General features: G+C 41.9%; 1 protein-coding gene across 2 annotated transcripts; it reads left to right on the forward strand.

The window, feature by feature from the left end:
* Positions 1-2663: 2663 nt before the first annotated feature.
* LOC119898948 (proline-, glutamic acid- and leucine-rich protein 1-like) lies at positions 2664-18621 on the forward strand. 2 transcript variants are annotated; one of them, XM_038713288.1, is made up of 6 exons: positions 2666-3086; positions 6856-6900; positions 8008-8052; positions 9233-9380; positions 11797-11958; positions 13079-18621. In XM_038713288.1, the coding sequence occupies exons 1-6, from the start codon at positions 3036-3038 to the stop codon at positions 14197-14199; spliced, it is 1572 nt and encodes a 523-aa protein (XP_038569216.1). In that variant the 5' UTR covers positions 2666-3035; the 3' UTR covers positions 14200-18621. The 2 variants fall into 2 exon arrangements, with proteins under 2 accessions (XP_038569217.1, XP_038569216.1); XM_038713289.1 differs by lacking the exon at positions 8008-8052 and having other exon boundaries at positions 2664-3086.
* Positions 18622-20382: the final 1761 nt, after the last annotated feature.

Raw genomic sequence — 20382 nt, forward strand, 5'->3', positions numbered from 1 at the left:
GTTTAAACTGAAATGAACAAACAAAATTGGAGTGCAAGTGCTCAAACATGTATTTCACTGTGAGGGATTTCAGCCACAGGTATAAAAGATATGGGGAAAACAATAGGCGGGGCGGTGTAAATACTTCAGAGTTTCCTTTCCTTGTTTCCTTGTTCTCTTTTGTGTCAAGGGGCTCACACACACACAGTGAGAGAGAGCGAATAAGTGAAGTCAAATAAAGTGCAGTTTCATTAGCATTACATAACTGTAACAATACTACTGCAACTGTTAGCCAAGACTTATTTTTCTGCTACAGGTCATACATACATCCTACCACAGAGTTTGCATGCAGAAATTGACTCAAAAGCTGGTAGTCTGCTGCCCTCTTGTGATTTGTGTTTACCATGGCAGGTTAGAACCAGTGTTTGTCTCCTAGTGGAGGAGACCAGATCATGTGGATCAAGACATGTGACACTCAGTATTGTAACATGACTGCAGACCATCTTCTCAAACCACTTCCTCTCCTGCCATCAAAAGAAAGAAAAGTATATATAATATAATAATTGAAATAGAGTTCTTGATTTTATTTCAGTTTTATTTTGCCAAGTAAACTAGTTGTAAATAAAAAATAATAATTAACACATGGTGGGTTAGAAAGGACAAAATCAAACAAAAAATAACATACAGCATATTTTTGTTCAAGCAACAGAATGTTTGTAGTATTGGGTCAGGAATGGTTTTTGTCTTCACTGAGATGTTTTCAGCTTAAAAGGACTGCAATCCAAAGGAAATATGCCTATGTTTTAAACTTTAGAGTATAACCTACAACATTTTTTGTCAGAATTGCTATGTCAAATGTCCTGTACAGTGTACACGATTGACAACATAGCCTGCTATATGTTTTCAACAATGTGCTTAAAATACACCAGGCCAACATAAAAAGAGGCACATTTTGTAGACAGGCAAGGAAGCAAACTCTTGAGGCTCCCAACAAGGACCAAGGACTGACCAGGGAAGGTTAAAATCAAGGGCACTGGACTGGTTGAAGATACTTAAAGACGTTTCGCCTCTCATTTGATGTGCTTCTTCAGGTCTGACTTACTGGTGGGGAACAGATTTATCCTCCGTTGGATCATTATGAAGGTGATGGATAGGCTAATGCTTGAATTGTTAGTGCTCCTGGCTGTTGTGACGACAGTCATTGTGGTTGTTGGAGTCACGTGAGGCTAAGTCTGAACGACCGTCGTTGGCATTGCCACATGAGGCCAAATGTTCAATATCCTGGTAAGAGATGAAAAGACAGCATTGTAAGTGGGGAATAAGTTGTTGGCTCCTCCTCTGTTTAGCGATGGTCTCTCTATTCTGTTGTAAATGGCCTCCCTGTCCAAAATATGTACATGGTTGTCATCGAAAGAATGTCCCTTGACCTTCAAATGTAGGTAAACTGTGTTGACCCTCTGCGTTGAGCCACGCATTTCCTTTCCGAATATACAGATCACTGCATTCCTCACTGCATTGGACAGAGTACAACAGATTACTTTTCTTGTGTTGCGTTTGGGCAGTTCAGTTTCTGTCTTATGGAATCAAGATGTTGTTGCGTTTACTCTTCTTTTCCTTATTACTTGTATTGTCAGTGTTCTTCCTGGATCTTGTAGCTGTTTTTGGTATCCACAAGCTTTATGTGGCTCCTTTGGGTGCTTATGCTCCTTCTCATGGGCTTGGGCACATGTTGGTATGTTGTCAGCTCAGGGGTGGGGGGTTCTGATTACCCCTGGCTTATGCTCCTGAAGGTGGTGAGATTAATTTGCAGGCACTTGTCCTCTTTAATGTGTGCAGCACGGTCCACGAAGGCCAAGATGTTGTTGCTGACATGTGAACTTGATGTTACTGTCCACAGAGCTGTTGTGACAGGAGGCCCAGTGAACCAAGTGGTGTCACCTTGATAATGACCCCACAAAGGTAAAATGGCTGGTATTCCCTACCAGTCAGTCAGAACTGAAGAAGCCCATCAGATTAGAGGCAAAACATCTTCAAGTATAGTCAACCAGTCTAATTGTTTTTGATTTTAACCTTCAGTGGATAACTATGATCTAGATGACTGAGAATCTTCACAGACAACGACAGACCTGACTCCATAGCAAGGAAACCTTTATAGACAACATTTTCTCACACAGAAACGGCAGAATAGGTCGATAGATGATGTCTGCAAAACGTCCTATATGAGTGTTTTAATGACTCCCAAAACGATATATTTGAGCATTTTCATTTCTCCATTGCAACACAGGAAGGTTAGGGTTAGGCCGATGTGCTGGCAGGAAGAGTTAACTGGCCGACATGCATACAATCATGGTCATGCACACAGCCCTGTGATGGTAAGGGGAAGAGTAAGTAAGGGTAAGGGGCTTCAGGGGACAACTGAACTAAAAGATTTAAGTAGGCCTGGGATAATTAGCCTAATATTTGAATAATAGTTTTAGAGTAGCTATATTGTAGAAGCCCATGGCTGGCTTATCACTGAGCAAAACTGGCTGTTTAGCTTGGTTAAATATCATGGTTCTGTTCCACCACAATTACAACATCACACATGTGGTTTCTTACTAGTAGTTAATAAAGCAACAGTGTGTGAGTCAAAGCCCAGTTGAGGCAGCCTCTGTGCGGCTGTTGCTGGGAGCTCCGGCCAATCAAAGCCGCAGCTCTCCCATACAAGTACTTTGGGGGCTGGAGAAGCATGACATCATGCACAGCTCCGACCCTCTCAGCGAAAACAAAGAGTGAAACATCTTTTTCTCACTACAGGAAATAACAGTCGACGACACAAACGTCTGCACTGTGAAATTGCGAGGCGCCTTCCATAGAATACACCGGGAGTCAGGCCCTGGTACCCCGGTGTACGCAGAATCTGGGAGGGGCATCCTTCCGTCCGTCAGTCCGGGCTATGGCGGATGGGGAGGCCGCCGTGTCTGTGGAGTGGGACAGCGGTGATGGGGGCTTAGCAGAATAACATCCCACATCTGCATCTATATTTTCTCTGTTTAGCTTGGTACTCAGCTCTCGCCATGGATCCAGAGAAAACGCTGACATTCTGCCTCGGGCTGAAGGCTGAGGAGGTAATGCACTGCACAGCTTTCCTTTGATACAAACACTGCTGTCAACAGCTGGGCTTCATTCTGCAGAGCAACACGCTTCCCTCTGCCTGTGTTGTTGACAAACAGTGGCCTCAACTTGTTCTGTACTCATCTGTCTTTACATTTCTTTATCATGAGTCGTTGCACCTTTTGACATATTTCTGGAGACAGTGTGTGCATTTTTGCACCACTGCAGCAAGTGGTTTGTGTGTCCAGGAAAGTCAAGTCAGGTATGGGTTTTTGTTGGATTTGTGGTCAGTGGAAAGGCTGACTGCGATGCTTTAGTCAATGCAAAAACATAATAATTAGATATGTGGGACTTCTGATGCACAACAAAATGTCTGGAATATTATGGGGATATTTTTTACAAATGTTTTAAAATTTACTGCAAGGTCAATAAACTCAAATTCTAAATTGAGTGAGCTACCACAGAAATACAGTCAACTTTCTCTTGGAATACTAAAGGAATGTTATGCAGTAAGTTATATATTATTGATTTTAGTAGTAGTTTGTGACTTGTTGACTTGTGTTGCTGAAACTGCAAATATATTTGAATGGATGTCTTGCTTCAAGCAAAGTAGCTGGGAAAACCTAATGCACCTATTATTTAACTATAATTTTTGCAGTTGTGACGTTTTAATCACGCTTGGATAAATTAGAGTTTATTAGACCTTTTACTGCTAGACCATTATAGCCTTATACATCTAATTTACAGTTGCTTGTCCAGTAGAGGAATGCCATACTGCTGACACTGCCGTTTCCTTGTTTCAAGTCTGTTGTTGTATGAATTTATTTCAGCCTATACAGCTGCATTTATAATACCACAATGAAAACATAATTTTCTTACATAAAGAAACGTTCATCTATGTTCAGCCATTCATCGTGACATGTAAAATAACATTGACCACAAGACCCCTGACACTAAAAGGTGAAAGTCTTGTGGGGAGAATTAAACCATAATTAAGTACAGAATTTCTAAAGGAGGTTGAACCAGATTTACAATGTACGTATACTTTTTCATCAAGAAAGAAAAAAAGGACAGTGTGTAACTTGAGTTTTTTTCCCTACTATATGTTGTTTTGGTCTAAGAGTGTGTCAGTTTCTTGGCATTTGTTTGTTTGAAGAACTTGGTCCATGTCGTCATATAAGATGAGTGTCTGTCTTTATATGTCTTGATATGTCTTGATCCTCACCATAATCACATCTTAACCAATAATCATGTCAGTTTTACAATTTAACATCATTGGTCATGGTCTTGTTGTCTACATTACACAGTGACACGTTTTGTGTGTATGTTCTCAATTTATGGTTGCCAACTGAAGCACTAGCTGAAATATATTTGACTCAGTGGTATTGTTGTGGCGGCTTACAGAATTTTGATGGTTGTCTTACATCCTGCTGCCTTCCACAGTCAGCCTCCACTTGATTTTGTCTTTACTTGTTTATTTATGGGTTTTCAGGTTGAAGAGAAAGGCTCGAACCATCCATGACCCACAGTCAGACACACACAAAGTGACATGTCACAGGTGTCATGTCATCTAGGATGGATGTAATGTCGGTGCGTGAGTGTGTGTGTTTATGTGTGTGTGTGTGTGCGTGTGTGTGTGTGGCGATGCTATGGAGAACTCCGGAACCCCAGGGGTGGAAATAATTTGTGGCTAGTCTGTGGTCTCTGGGGAAGTCTGCGTGTACTCAGTGCCATGTGGCTGGCTTACCACAGGAACTCAGCTTGACATCACTGACGCCAGTAAATTTCCCCACTCGACTCTGACTTTCACAACGGTATAGAAGCTTACTTATTAACCACCTGTGGTTATATTTGACAGTTGGATATGCAGCATGACTTATATGTGGGGTAGTGTTGCACAATATTTAGTGGTATGCACAAATCAGAAACAAACACAGTTTGCAGGATTTCTTATTTATCTCGAAGTAGTAATAGCCAAGTAGATGAAAAATAACAAATAGCAAATAACATTGTCTTGAATCTTGAAATCAGAATTTTGCCAGTTTAAAAGTTTTTGTCTGGCTTTTACAACAAGATTTGATTATTAATTATTGTATCAGTGCTAGTTTCTAGCCATATAATAGCACTGCCTGTGAAGATCATGTGTCCATGGCAATACAGTGCTGCATGCAGCCTGATACATGTTTGGTGTTTGGAGTTATCTGTCTCATGCTCTGCCTGTATGTCCATGGTTAGACATTGCTCTTATAATGTTTTGTTATGCAATATAAAATCCCCGCATGCATCAGGTGTTGAAGAAGTGTATAGTATGCACAGTTGTATATGATATTCTACAGTACATATGAAGGTCTCTAGACTAAGTAATAGCTACTATTGTCATTTGTACACCCTTGGGGCGGTGTGTGGTGTTAGCTGCTTCTTGAATTTTGGCTCACTCATTTTGCACTTTGTAAATAGACAGTAGTTTTAATTCTGAACTTGTACATGGCTGTGCAGGCGCTGACATGTACATACACACAATGCTGTCTAGGGCCAACGTTGTTCCCAATCCCGAGTACATAACCAGCAGCCAGTTGTTAACAAAAGAGGTCTCATTTACATGGCTTAAGGTCGGGTGTGCAACAAGGCAGTGAGCCCCCAGTGTCTCCACATTGTTGTTGACAGTGGCCCCACGTCCCACAGCACACATGCAGGCATTTTTTCCTTTTACTCACTGAGGACCTGAATGACATTTGCAGAGGCATGAGTGACACAGAGAATTTTAAATCTGCACCTTTACAGCATTTGGGTAGCATAATAGCACATATAGTATTCATTTCCACTGCAGATAATATTTGGACACAAATCATTATATTCTCATTCACTAATAGTGCCTATGTCCTAGGATCCATCCTCATACGGTAGGTAGGTAGGTCAGCCTGTGTGATGGTTGTAGGTTTACCTGCTGAGATGTTACAATTAAAATCTTATGAGGAAAGTGATAGTCTTTTAAAATGTGACTGCTTTAGTGTTAGAGTGCTTTGTCAATTAGCAGATCAACAGAAAAATAATTAATTTCAATAGCTGATTCATCAATGCATTCATTTATCAAGGAAAAATGCTTAACATTTGCTGATTCCAGCTTCTCAAATGTTAGAACTTTCTGTTTGTTTTTTTTAGTCATTGTAAAATAAGGCTCTTTGGGTTTTAGAGTGTTGCTCTGACAAAAGAAGGAATTTGAACATGTCACCTTGAGCTTTAGAAATGCATGATGGACGTTCTTCTCTATTTTTCTGACATTTTGTAGACTAAACAGAAGTGTTAACCAAAAAATAATAATAATCAGCAGACAAATCAGTAATGATAATTTGTAGTTTCAACCCTTGACTGTTTTAATTCACCACAGTTTTAGAGAGGTACCTTTTGCATGCATGCGTTTTTGAAAGATATGAGGAAATAGAAAGGGAGAGAGCACACAAGGTATTAAGAGTGTGTCCGGGAATTGGTGCCTTTTGTCTGCTATCTCGGCCCACAGAGGAGAAATGGGTTTTGTTAAAAACCCATTGACCTTTCCATCTCCTTGAATAGCCAGGAGTGTAGGCCAGTCTGGAAAATAGGCCTGTAGTGGCCTTTTCTTGACATGCTTGATTACTAGAATAACAACAGTGTAATTTGTTTTTTTGTGAAGCATGAGCCCTTAAAACATGTAGTGCAGATCTTTTGTTTATCATTGCCATTTATATCGTATCATTACTCTCTCTCTCGCTACTGCTCCATCTTAACCATACCTCTTTGTCTTACCAGATGACCATGTCCCTGCAGGGGCTGGACGGGACAGAATCTGCTACGGTAGGTAGCTCGACCTTCAACCACCACTAAACATTTCATACCACTCGATAATACAAATCATTGTCCATGTGAGTAGAAAAGGCCTCCAAGCGTAACCACAGTGGTTGCTATGGCAATGCATAATTATTTGTTGGCACTTTTCAGTCTCATGTGTCGTAACTATGTACATAACAGATTTTGTAACCTTTCACTGTATTATTATTGCGTTTATGTTTTTGCTGAAGTGCTTGAGCTCATCTCGACTTTTTATGAAGTGTCAAACATTTAACATTTGATGTCTGGGTTTAGTTGTGCACTTGTTTCTCTCCTTCACACCGACTTGCTAATGATTCAGATGTAACTCTTAAAATTCAGAGGTCCTTTCATTTCTCATTTTAGGTGGCCGTTTCTCAGGAGGCTGACATGCGCACAGTAAATAGGGTGTGAAATTTCGAAATTTAACCTTAACCTGTAGCTGCCAATAGGCATGCTGTCATCTTACAAAATAATCTTAAAGCTGCACTAATCAATGCTTTTATAGTAACAACAATGTGTAATGTGAAAGGGGTCACTCATAACGAGGAACCCAGAGAGAATTATCACCCACTGCGAAGCCTTTTAGCATCTTTCAGCTCATCGTTTGATTTTATGGCCCACCACTTTACTGTTTTACTACAGTTTCAGGCTCATATCAACTCTGTTTATAGCCGCAGCAGGAAGATTTGCTCAACAAAAAACTCTAATAAACCCACTGTACACAACCTGCACATCACCAAACAACAGACATACACATTTAGAAACTAACTAGTGAACATAGGTGAGCATTTACCAGTTAAAGAGCCAGAAATTTCCCCCAGGAGTTGGTGGAGGCCACTATTCATGGTTGTGTAATGGGGTAGATTGGAACCCCTTCATACAGTTATTTTCCCTATGGTGATATATGATGCTAAGGCTGTCCCTGACTAAGGATTTACGTAGTCGAATGCTGTGTTTTGTGCTCTAGGTGGTGAAGCATTATGGGGTTTCTGGTAGCCGACCTACTGTCAGTTTATCATTGTCATTATATCGTATCATTACTCTCTCTCGCTACTGCTCCATCTTAACCATTGTACCTCTTTGTCTTACCAGATGACCGTGTCCCTGCAGGGGCTGGACGGGACAGAATCTGCTACGGTAGGTAGCTTGACCTTCAACCACCACTAAACATTTCATACCACTCGATAATACAAATCATTGTCCATGTGAGTAGAAAAGGCCTCCAAGCGTAACCACAGTGGTTGCTATGGCAATGCATAGTTATTTGTTGGCATTTTTGTGTCGTAACTATGAACATAACAGATTTAGCAACGTTTCACTGCATTATTATTGCGTTTATTTTTTTGCTGAAGTGCTCATCTCAACTTTTTATAAAGTGTCAAACATTTAACATTTGATGTCTGGGTTTAGTTGTTGTGCACTTGTTTCTCTCCTTCACACCGACTTGCTAATGATTCAGATGTAACTCTTAAAATTCAGAGGTCCTTTCATTTCTCATTTTAGGTGGCCGTTTCTCAGGAGGCTGACATGCGCACAGTAAATAGGGTGTGAAATTTTGAAATTTAACCTTAACCTGTAGCTGCCAATAGGCATGCTGTCATCTTACAAAATAATCTTAAAGCTGCACTAATCAATGCTTTTATAGTAACAACAATGTGTAATGTGAAAGGGGTCACTCATAACGAGGAACCCAGAGAGAATTATCACCCACTGCGAAGCCTTTTAGCATCTTTCAGCTCATCGTTTGATTTTATGGCCCACCACTTTACTGTTTTAGTAGGGGAGACCGGGAATGGTTGTAAAATGGGGAGAGTTCCACCAAGTAGAAATAAGATAGGAGTTAAGTGATCATTTCAGTATTTACCTACTTCCCCCCCAATCAAGCATGGTGCTTATCAAGCCTGGAAAGAGGTAAAGAGGTATGCATTCAGAATATATAGAGATTGGTTTTTGACCAAGACTATTTTTTGTTTAGTATCTATACTATTGCAGATTGCCCTATGCAGTCTGGGCCCACCAAACCCGCACTCCAGGGTTACCAGCATTAATTTGTCAGCACTGTGACCAGTACTCCCCATTCACATGTTGTACACATGTATGCGTATGTATGGTCACTCCGTACTCGGTCTCCGCCGGTGGAGAAGTGTGTGCGCAATAAAAAGTCCCGGTACGCCAAAGAGTAAAATATAGAAGTGCTGGTATACGTTCCAGTGAATACCGGCCCACTTCAAGCACTGACTGTGACTCTGAATAAGAATACAATTATATACAGTTATTTTCCCTATGGTGATATATGATGCTGTGTTTTGTCCTCTAGGTGGTGAAGCATCATGGGGGTTCTGGTAGCCGACCTATTGTCAGCTCCAAGTACTGTCCCGGGGTAAACAACAATCCGGGTTACCTGTGTGAAACAGGGCACTGCTGCGGAGAGACAGGATGCTGTACCTACTATTACGAGCTCTGGTGTGAGTTCACTGACTGACTTTTTCTCCACTTTAGACTGTGACCTGAGGATAAGCCCTTTTTGGACTTAAACCTCCCTGCACATTTACCTTTCGTTGTTGTTGTGTCATTTCTTCACTTTTAACTCAAAAACTCAAACTAAACTCAAAACCAAAATACTGTCATGGTCAAAGATTTAAATAAACACTTGGAAGCACAACAACTGTTTTAGGCTATCTAGTTGGATCTGCTTGTTAGATCTTATAAAATAACTTTGAAATGACATCTAAAACTTCACATTTTTCTTCAGATCAGGTTAGATCATATAACATTGGGCATTTACTAAAGTTAAGAGTTAAGTAAATCCTTATGTTGACATCAAAGGATTTATCCACCTGTCCTACAGCTGTAGGCTAATACAAACCACTGCATTCATGAGCTTTCCTTGAATATGCGAACTGGAAGAGTATGTTTTTTTACAATATGCTGCACTAATTGCAAAAAACAGAACTAGCTAATACTTTGCTGTAATGAATTACCTCCTACATAAATAAATTAAATGAAACAACGCTAGAAAATAGGTCTAGAATCTGACTGTATGCTTTGGAAAATGGACAGCAGTGATGTGAAACATTATTGATTTGTAATGGGACAAAATATCCCAAACCAGACGAGCCAGTCGTTGATGTAGTTCAGTATGCGGATGCCCTGAAGCCTCAACGGGGCCAGAGCTGCATCCATGCATTTGGTGAACGTGCGGGGAGAGAGTGCTAGGCCGAACGGAAGAACCCGATACTGGTAAACCGTGCCCCCGAAAGCGAACCTCAGGAACTTCCTGTGAGAGGGACGGATTGGGGATATGGAAATAAGCGTCTTGCAGATCGATTGTGACAAACCAATCCTCGGATTGGATGTGACTGATTATAGCAGGGATGATAAGCATCCTGAACCTAAATCTCCTCAGAGATTGGTTCAGGGACCGCAGATCCAAAATTGGACGCAATCCTCCGTCCTTCTTGGGAACCAGGAAGTATCGGCTGTAGAAGCCGGCTTCTCTGACTGGCGGGGAAATGAGTTCTATGGCCCCTTTCCTTAGCAGAGAGCGGACTTCCTGTCCCAATACCTGGCTCTTTTCTGCGTGTACTGCAGTCCCGACCATCCCGCAGAATCTGGGGGGGCGAACCCGGAACTGCAGCCTGTAGCCATCTACTACTGTGCCCGGGCGGGCAGACCGGTGAGGGCCTGCTGGTGGCGTCCCGAGCGCTGAAGCGGTGGGGGAAACAACGCCTGTAGCTGGAGCCACCATGAGAGAGGGGATCTCGATCGACCTCTCTTGAAGTCTCAGGACCTCTTCTGACCGGCAGGGGAGATATCGCTCAAACGCCTCCCCCTGAGTTTTGGCGTGCTGGAACCTGTTGACGACAGCATCCACTGCTTCGCCAAACAGGCCAGTAGGCGAGAGGGGCGCATTCAGGAGAAAAGCCCTCTCCTTCCCCTGGATGCCCGAGAGGTTGAGCCACAGATGGCGCTCCGTAGCCACCAAAGCCGCCATGGATCGGCTGATGGAACGGGCCGTTTCCTTGGTCACACGGAGAGTCCGTCGCTCTACGGAGCTCAGTCAGGTCCTCCTCAGAGGGACCTCCCCCTACGTCACAGTCCCGAAGGAGATCGGCCTGGTATGCCTGCAAGACAGCCAGCGAGTGCAGGCTAGCACCAGCTCGACCCGCTGCCGTGTAGGCCTCACGTTGCCGTAGTCAAGCCGGGGGGGGACGTAGACAGCCGTGCAGAGAAGGGTTTGTTCTCCGGAAAAAATGGTAAGGGCCGACGCGGGGGTGATCTCGGCGATCTCGCATTGCGATCCCCAGGATCGGAGCCGCCGCGACGCCTCAGCGACCGCGGGGCCTGTGCCACGGGCGGAGTGCATCCGACCATCCTCTAGAAAGAGAGCCGCTCGAGACCTCAGCACCCTCAGGGGCAGGGCCTCGCAATGGTCGCAAGCAGCCCCCTCAAGACCTGCCTGGGCGTGCGACATCCCCAGGCATGAGACGCACATCCCATGGGTATCACCTTCCGTGATGAAGCGCTGACAGGGAAAGACACACTGTCAGAATCGCTTCGACATGATCTGCTGCTTCGTCTCGACTTCAGGTAGGATGATGGCGCTTCCAAACATAGCCAGAGTGCCAGCTGAATAGAAAGAATCTGATGTGCCGGTGTGCTTATATACCCCCCTCCGGTTACGCCGTCACACACTTCCGTTCTAGTAACACCAATAGGATTGGAGTAGTTTCATTCATAGTTCAGCCCTGCCACGCCCAGAGGCGTTCCCATAGTGTCGTCACCGACGCAGTTCGAGTTCCGTCAAAGGGGAACTCTAATGTTGGTTTTCATAATGTTGAATGTTAGAGTCATGTTGAGTTAATTTCCTGTTGTCTGCAGGGTTCTGGCTGCTGTGGACGGTGCTGATCCTCTTCAGCTGTTTCTGTGCTTACCGCCACCGCCGGGCAAAGCTGAGGATCCAACAGCAGCAGAGACAGAGGGAGATCAATCTGATCGCCTATAACGGAGCCTGCAACTACCCTTCCTCAATGCTGGACCTCAGTACGTTTGTTGTAGTATTTTATTTCATTTTTTTTGTAGATTTGTGTGCATTTACTGTCAGGGGAGCTACAGAGTCTGAGAATGCTGAAAGTCATGCTTGAGTCTTGAATACAGTTAAAAATAGTGTTTTATGTCTTGAAATTTTCCAGAACTGCTGTTCTTCTGAGGAAACAGAATTTAAACACACTAACAGTGAATATAAAACAGAATAAAAGCAATATAAAGCATGTACTAGGTAAAGCAACAGTGAACAGTGAACACACCAATGCAGATGTCATTTGGTACCACATAGGTTTGATATATACATACAGAGAAAGAGAAACAGAAAGAGGTGGGGCAAGCGTGTGTTTGCAGTAGGAGACCAGAGGTATAGGTGTGTGCATGTGTGAAAAGAGAACTGGAAAAAAGAGAAAAGCAAGGTGAGCAGATTCAAGTAGTGAGTAGACACTGAAACACTAAAATAATGCAACATCCATGTTGCAAAGAAAAGTTGAGATTTCAGATGCAACACTGACCCTATTTCTCTAATTGTCAATTAAAAGGTTCTAACTTTAACTGAATAAAAATTGTGACTCTTTGTTTTACCAGTTTTTGTCCTGGTAACTTCAGTATTTAAAAAGATCAAAACCAGTGTGTTTGCCCATCTCCCAGTACTTTCAGACTGTCTATGTCCCCAAACTCATTGGTTCTTACTTAGGACGTACAGTAAATCTTTCAGAACAGATCACAAATACATAGTTTCAATTTCAAAAAAGGCTAAATTCATAGAACAGCTGGGCACTGTAGTTTTTAACAAACTTTACTCAAACAAATAGTATATATTGCATTTGTTGGGGACTATTGGCCCAAAATAAACTACAATGTCCATGGTAATTGTAATAACATGTGGCAGTGCAGTGGTGTGGCTCATGGTTTTTGAACAGAGGAGGTCTATAGCACAGCGGACAGGCTATATCAGGCTTTACTTGTTAGTATGTTGAATTCATTGTTAATTTTGGTCTTTTAATGTGATTTATTTACAATAAGAAAAATATAGAATACTGGATTTCAATTTTATCCCATAACAAGTCACTAGCAGACTCCACATATGAGCTGATTTGCGAAATTCCTTTTGTCAAAGGCTTTCTGGCTTCCTTCAAGTTGCCCTCCTATGAGGAGGTGGCGGCGCAGCCCAGCACCCCTCCTCCACCGTACAGCTCCATCTTCGCCCTGCAGGGAGGTGCCATGGGGGGTCCTAGCTCCTCTTACCCCCATCATCACCACCACCGTCACCCGTGCCCTCCCTATCTGGGCCCCGGCCCTGGTACCATTGGCCTGACTTCTTCCCAGAGCTCTGACAACTACACCAGCTGCTCCTGCGAGTCGTGCTCCCTCACCTCCCCCTCCAGCACCTCCTTCTCTGTCCAGGTGACGGACGAGACGTATGACAGCAGCCACATCTCCACACCCAGTGAAGCAGGGGCCGACTGTGCTGTCATGCCAAGGGTTGGGGCCTACTTCACACCGACGCCTTCCCCGCCACCTCCATCACAAATTCCGCCTGATGTCATACCTGCGGTCACTCCAGATGTCATACCCGTACAAAGACGAGGACCGTCTTTGTACGGGTATGACGGCAGTGAAAGAGTCTCACCTCCGGATCCACCACTCTCTCTTCCTTTACACTCTCACTCTTCACACCCTTCTCGCCTCCCACTTTCTCCCCTCATTCTGTTATCTTCCTTTCCTCCCGGTCAAGTCCGTCCTCTCGTCCTCTCAGACCCACTTGGAGCTGTGGCTGTTCAGAAAGAAGAAGAGGCCTCGCCTTGTGGTCCAACCCCCAGAACCACTCTGTCTCCCCCTAAACAGGCTCTCTTCTCCTCAAATGTCACACATTGCAACAACAAAGAGGAGCAAAAGCAAGAAAAAGAAGAGGAGGAGGAGGAGGAGGAGGAGGAGGAAGACGAGGAGGAGGATCATTTCCGGCATCGACGGCTAACGGGTGACTCGGGCATCGAGGTATGTCGCTGCCACATGAAGAGAGGGGAGCAAGAGGAAGAGGAACTGCAGATGGGGCATTTTGGTAAAGGGGGGAGAGAGGCTGTGAAGGAAGGGGAGAGGGCAGACGTGCTGCATGACAGCGTGGACTGTCCCGGCCGAGCGAAGGCCACTGTTCACTCACCACGGCTGGGCGACGTCTCCTCATCCTCCAGTATTACCCAGAAGACAGGCGAGGCCATCATCCTTGTGGAGTCCTCATAAGCAGACAGCCAGTGAGATGTAGTAAGACGAGTGGATAAAGTGAGATGTTGATGCTTGATGGCGTCCTCATAGATCAAGACTAGTAGGTAAAAAGTTGAATCACCGAAGAAAAGTCTTACTGTAATGGTTGCAAGCAGAGGGACAGGATGAGCAATGGATCCTCTTGTTTTCTCTGTATTCTATTTCAAATGAGAGAAGCCGACACCTCAAAGTCCTATTTTGTAGTTAATTCATTTGTGGTTTGGGAAAAGGCATATCTTTTTCTCCAAAGTGATGTGAAAATGAATTGCTCTTTCTCTGTCTCAATGTCCCAACATGCTAACCAAATCCATTTTACTAATGGCTCTGTGTCAACATCCCTTATCCCTCTGCCGTTTACTTGCTAACATGCTATTTTAGCTCTTTGAAATAAAATCCCTAATAGTCAGTGGTTCCCAACCTGGGGATCGGGACCCCACCAAGGGTTCACAAGATAAAATAAAGGGAACATGTGATGATTAACAGTATAAGAAAGAAGAGAAACATCATCCTGTTAAATTAAGTCTATGCTAATTTTCTGATGACTCCCTAATCTTTGCTTTTTATGTGAAATTATGGATAGTTTTAACTCGAGAAGCGAAAATCAATCCTTGGTGGGACTGCTCACAACGTCTTGACATATGCAATGTATGAGAGGGTCGCAAAAAAATATTCTTTCATTGTAAGAGATCACGCAGCAAAATGGGTGGGAACCACTGCCTGATATAGCATATTACTCAAATCATCCCAGGCAGCTCAATCACCGTCTAAAAAAATGGAACGACGTCTTCTTGAATTGAAATATATACATATTCTAGGAGTATATGAATTGAGATCACTGAACAATTAATGTCCAAAAGACAGCTTTAACAAATTGTGTCTGGATCACTTTATATGATCTTAATTTATTTAATTTACTTTCTAACTTTTGAAAAGGACCACAATCATAGAACATATGAATCATATGTGATCTTTTTTTTGTGGGGTGAAGTGTTTGGTTTCACCAGCCTACTTCCCCCTGTTTGTCAGAGGAAATAATGAGTGAAGGCAACTATTATGACTGATTCAGTAAGTGTGTGTTTTATACTTTGTCTCTTAGCTTGCTCCCTAAAGGAAAAGGGGATGCAAACATTGATTTTAAAATGTGTGGGTGACAAAGCTTTACAATGGTATTATGATTATATGTTTTGGACTGTTACATGATTATACTGTTTAATTTACTGACGTTGGATTTAACGTGTTTGAACATGTTCCTGGTTGGTCGTGACCATTTTTGCAAGGCAATGGATATCTGATTCCTCCATGGACGGACTGTTGAGCTTTTACAAGGCAGAAACTTTAGGCCTGTTCTCATCACTGATAATGAATGTAAAAGGTTATGCATCGCAACAAAAATATATATACTTAAATTGTTTATGAGGATCTTTTTATAGCATGATGCTTGACTGAAAACCTCTGGAAAAGTGTCCAAAAGGGCATCAAGGCAATACAGTCTGCCAGGTGTGGGCTTTGAGATGACACTTTGAAATGAAGTGCCCAGTGTAATGTCTGCCTGAGTCAAGTAATGCTTGGGAAATATCAGAATATATATCAGAGGTGTAACTATAGGAAGTGAGGGTTTAGAGTCAGAGTCAGAATAATGCCTCTTTTATTATTGCTGTGGCTAAACGTGTAGTCACTTCTGAGGGTTGGACTGCTTTTCTCTAAATGAATTTTGCTTGAGCCGTTTTTTGTATGTAAAATAATTTGTCAGTTGACATCCAGTTAGACAGTGTCTGTCACTAGAGGTTGATACCCTTGATTGACGCTCTGTACTTCCTAGGATTGTGTCAAGTTGATCCTGGTGTTAGTAGTGGGAAAGCACACATGTACTCTCTTGTAATTAATTGTGAGTACATAATGTGCTGAAGCATAGAACAAGATATAGAAAGAAAGAATGTCTCAAATCACATTTTTGTACATGTTTGTCTTGCTGTAATTATTATAAGACTGATGTCTCTATAGTTAATTGACTAGAGGGCACTTTGTTGTGTCCTTAGCTCCGTGCAAAGCCGACTTTATTGTCTAATGCCTGAAGGCAAAGCTTTCAACTCACCGTTCATCCTCTGAACATATCAATATAAAAGCCTTTTGGCTACTGTACATTTTTTTGGCTAAATAATGGACAGTTGTTATTTTGTTATTAGTTCTAGCTGATGTATGTTTATGAAATTATATGGTGCCTAGATGAAAATAGACTTTCTGTTAGGCATTCTTTTGTTTACTGCTGCTATGTGAGTGCGTGTGATTTCTGTAAATTGTGTATAGTCGTACATCAAATGGTCCAAACATTTTCTATCAGTGCTTAGCAGTCTCTTTATAAAATATACACAGTACATATGTGAGACTTGTAAAAATAGTATTTAGCAATAGTATTCACACTTTTTCCTTACTCTAGTTAATGCTGGTTGATAGGAAATTAACTGTTGTGAAAAAGACATTTTACCTCTTTATATCTGATCCGTGAGCTGTGCTGGGCAGAGGCCCTTGATTGTACATAACACTTAACACTGCATTTGAAATGCCTTTGCTTGAAGGTTTCTCCCAAGTGCAAACTCAGATTATCTGGTTTTTACCTTAGCCCCAGTTTGTGCCTCTCATGTATTACCATTATGTTGAGGTCACAGAGCTCAGCATCCCTGTTTCTGAAAAATAAATACCTGATGATGATCTTTGAGAAAAACCCAAACGAACCACACAACACGTTGTTCTAAAGGTACTTTTAGATTCCTCAAAGACTCTTCCGTCCAATTGAGGGGCGACGACATCCTTCCGCTGCGTAATGTAAAAGATTTTTAAGCCATTTCTCAAGTTTCTGGTAGCTTGGAATAACATATGTCCTAATATTCGGGAGGAAAACCTGAGCTGTGTGATTTTGGGGGAAGTGAGTCCCGTTTTATTTTGTATTGTGCATACTATGAGGATTTCTGATTATCAATTTTCCATAAAATGGTTCTGGTATGCAAATAATAAAAACACTGGAATGGCTGTTTTGACGTGTTTAAATGTACTAACTTTATCTCACAAGCCTGGAAAAGAAGGCAAGATTGATTATTCAATCATCATTTATTCTGATTTCTCCAGTATTAGACAGCACATAGTACTCAAATTGGTTGTCCTTACTTTTAGAATATTTTGTGGTTTTGTTTGAAAATCTATATAGTTATTCTGAATCTGGTCTTTAAGAATTTGTAGTATGTTTTAGGTTGGACATAGTTGTATTCATGATGTTTAATGTTGAAAAAAGGAAATATACACATATCATACAGCGGGCCAAATATCTACACAGTTAGGATAATCCTTGAGGATTTTGAAAGTGTTTTCTTTTTCAGAAAATAATATGTTTAGCTAAGTGAATCATGCATGTAATGGTAACACGCAAGAGGCCAGGACAGGGGCTAGTTTGACCCCAACTCTGATTTTACATTAAAGCCAAACTGATCTGAGTTTAGTGTATATAGAACCAGTTTTTTCTTTTGCCTTGTCAGCAGCTAGTATGTACAGACAAAATGCCCAAACTCTACCCTCATTGCCACAGAAGGCCAAGGCCTGATATAAGACTGTTACCTCGCTGAGTTTTGACTGCAAAGGACTGTTTACTTCTCCTTATCAAGATAGTATTTACTCTATATTTGTACTGACTTTATTTTGTAATGCCAATAATTGAAGAATTGAAAAAAACAACAACACAGAGCCCACATTGATACGGCTGAACTCATTTGCCAGGAAAAAAACCAAAACATCAGAAACCCTGCTGATTCAGGATAACCCGAGACTGTTTGAAACAAAGTATTCTGCTTTTACTCCTGCAGCTTCGAGGCAGCAGGATTTATAGAAGTATCTGTATGTGATTGTATGTGGAATAGTTCAGATTAATATTACTACAAAATGTGGTGTTCTTTGAGGGTATCCTTGTGCAATTCTACCTGCAGCTCTTTTCAGTGTGTTGTGCGCATGTGTGAGAGAGTTATTGTCAGCCGTGCTGTTGTGGTGTTACTTATTATGAGGCCAAACTTGATTGTTATTGGTATTTGTTAACATGATATTTGTCTATATAAATATCCAAACATTTTTATGTCATCATGAATATCAAGTTGATCTTGGTGTATAGCATAGAGGTTTGTGATGCATACTCCGATGTAAAAATCCAAACAATGAGATGCCCTCACATTTTTAAATATTTGTTTTGTTGCACAGATCCTGGTGCTTTTTCCAGAAGGTGGGGTTGTATTTAGGTTTCTTCCATTTGAGTTTTTTTATTCATTGATGCTCATTGGGATTCTACCAAGCTGGACACAGACTGCGTTACTTTATTCAACAACTGTGGATTTTGTGTCAAAATAAATGCTAACAAGTGCTACTAAATACACGTGTGTACTTTTGTAAACATTATACACATCTATAGTTGAATTGCCTGGTTTACACACAATAGTCTGCTTTGAAATACAGCATGTGCACAAATGTATTTAAGCAGGGAATGAGCTAAAAAAACACCCACTCATGAGTAGCTGTCACTGTGACTCAGAATGAATCACCAGGTATCTGAAAGCGTCTTCTTCTCAAGAGAAAACCACAAGAGAAATTAGTGTGAAATCTTTGTATCAGCAGTGAGAATCACAACATGCAATATGAGAAAATTGACGGCCTGTAGTTGTAATACATGCTTGTATAATAAAATCAACCACTGCCATATGCTTTGACAAGACCTGTCAGTTGGCATTGTTCCCCTCACTCAACTATGACAAACCTGATATGTTAATGTGTGCCAAGACTTTGTATTTTGAAGGAGATGGAAAGAAGAACCAGTAGTTCCTGTTGAAGGGATAAAACAATCCAGCAAATAGTGTAAAAACATGGATAGTATGGCAACATTGAAGTGTGAGTGTCAAATATTTTGCAGCCATTTGAGTCAAGAGATAGCTTACACTGCTGTCTCAGCACCATCTGGTGGTGTGAATTTGGATGATAAAAATACTTCACAGTGGATTGAAGGTTTTTTCATGTCTCCCTTGAAATTAAGTAAAATGTTTTATTTATTTTTTTTTTACCCTTCTTTTATTTTATTTTATTTTATTTTTATTTTTGGGCCATGTTATCCTTTATTAGTGACCATAGTGAGCTGACTGGAAATGAGACAGAGAGATGGGGATTTACTTGTAACAACATACAGAAACTACACTGAATGAAATTATAAACGCAACACTTTGTTTTTTGCTCCCATTCATCATGAGCTGAACTGAAAGATCTAAGACTTTCTCTATGTACACAAAACGCCTATTTCTCTCAAATACGGTTGACAAATCTATCAAAATCTGTGTTAGTGAGAACTTCTCCTTCGCCAAGATAATCCACCTCACAGGTGTGGCATATCAAGATGCCGATCAGACAGCATGGGTAATGCACAGATGTGCCTTAGGTGCACACCAGCCCAGAACCTCCAAATCCAGCATCTTCACCTCCAAAGATTATCTGAGACCAGCCACTGGTACAGCTGCTGCAATAATCGGTTTGCATAACCAGAGAACCGTCAGGAACTGTCTCAGGGAAGCTCATCTGCATGCTCGTCGTCCTCGTCGGGGTCTCAACCTGACTGCAACTTCGCACAGCCACTGAAGAGGAGTGGACCATGATTCCACAGGCCACAATGAACAACCTGATCAACTCTATGTGAAGGAGATGTGTTGCATTGCGTGAGGCAAATGGTGGTCACACCAGATACTGACTGGTTTCCGGACCTCCCCCAATACAGTGAACACACCTGTGCAGTACCCATGCTGTCTGGATTATCTCGGCAAAGGAGAAGTGCTCACTAACAGACAGATTTGTGAACAGTATTTGAGAGAAGTAGGCCTTTAGTGTACATAGAGAAAGTCTTAGATCTTTGAATTCAGCTCATGATGAATGGGGGCAAAAACAAAAGTGCTGCGTTTATAATTTTGTTCAGTGTAGATACAAACTAGGGATATGGCAAACCCTTAGGCCACTAAGATCACACATAAATTATTCACTGTCATATATAAAATCCACAAAGGTGTAGTATTGATTAAGGCCAACAGAGCACACAGGTCCAGTGTTGATGAGAAACTGCAGAAAAGCCCAGAATGATGGATTGAAGTAAATACTCAG

Source organism: Micropterus salmoides, unplaced genomic scaffold (assembly GCF_014851395.1).
Source record: "Micropterus salmoides isolate LMB-PRFRI ecotype aquatic unplaced genomic scaffold, ASM1485139v1 Ms_hic_scaffold_12, whole genome shotgun sequence".
Lineage (NCBI taxonomy): Eukaryota > Metazoa > Chordata > Actinopteri > Centrarchiformes > Centrarchidae > Micropterus > Micropterus salmoides.

Coding starts and splice junctions, on each gene's coding strand:
- LOC119898948 (XM_038713288.1), top strand. CDS start 3,036: ATGGATCCAGAGAAAACGCTGACATTCTGCCTCGGGCTGAAGGCTGAG. Junction 8,053..9,232: donor ACGGGACAGAATCTGCTACG/GTAGGTAGCTTG, acceptor TTTGTCCTCTAG/GTGGTGAAGCATCATGGGGG. Junction 11,959..13,078: donor TTCCTCAATGCTGGACCTCA/GTACGTTTGTTG, acceptor CTTTTGTCAAAG/GCTTTCTGGCTTCCTTCAAG.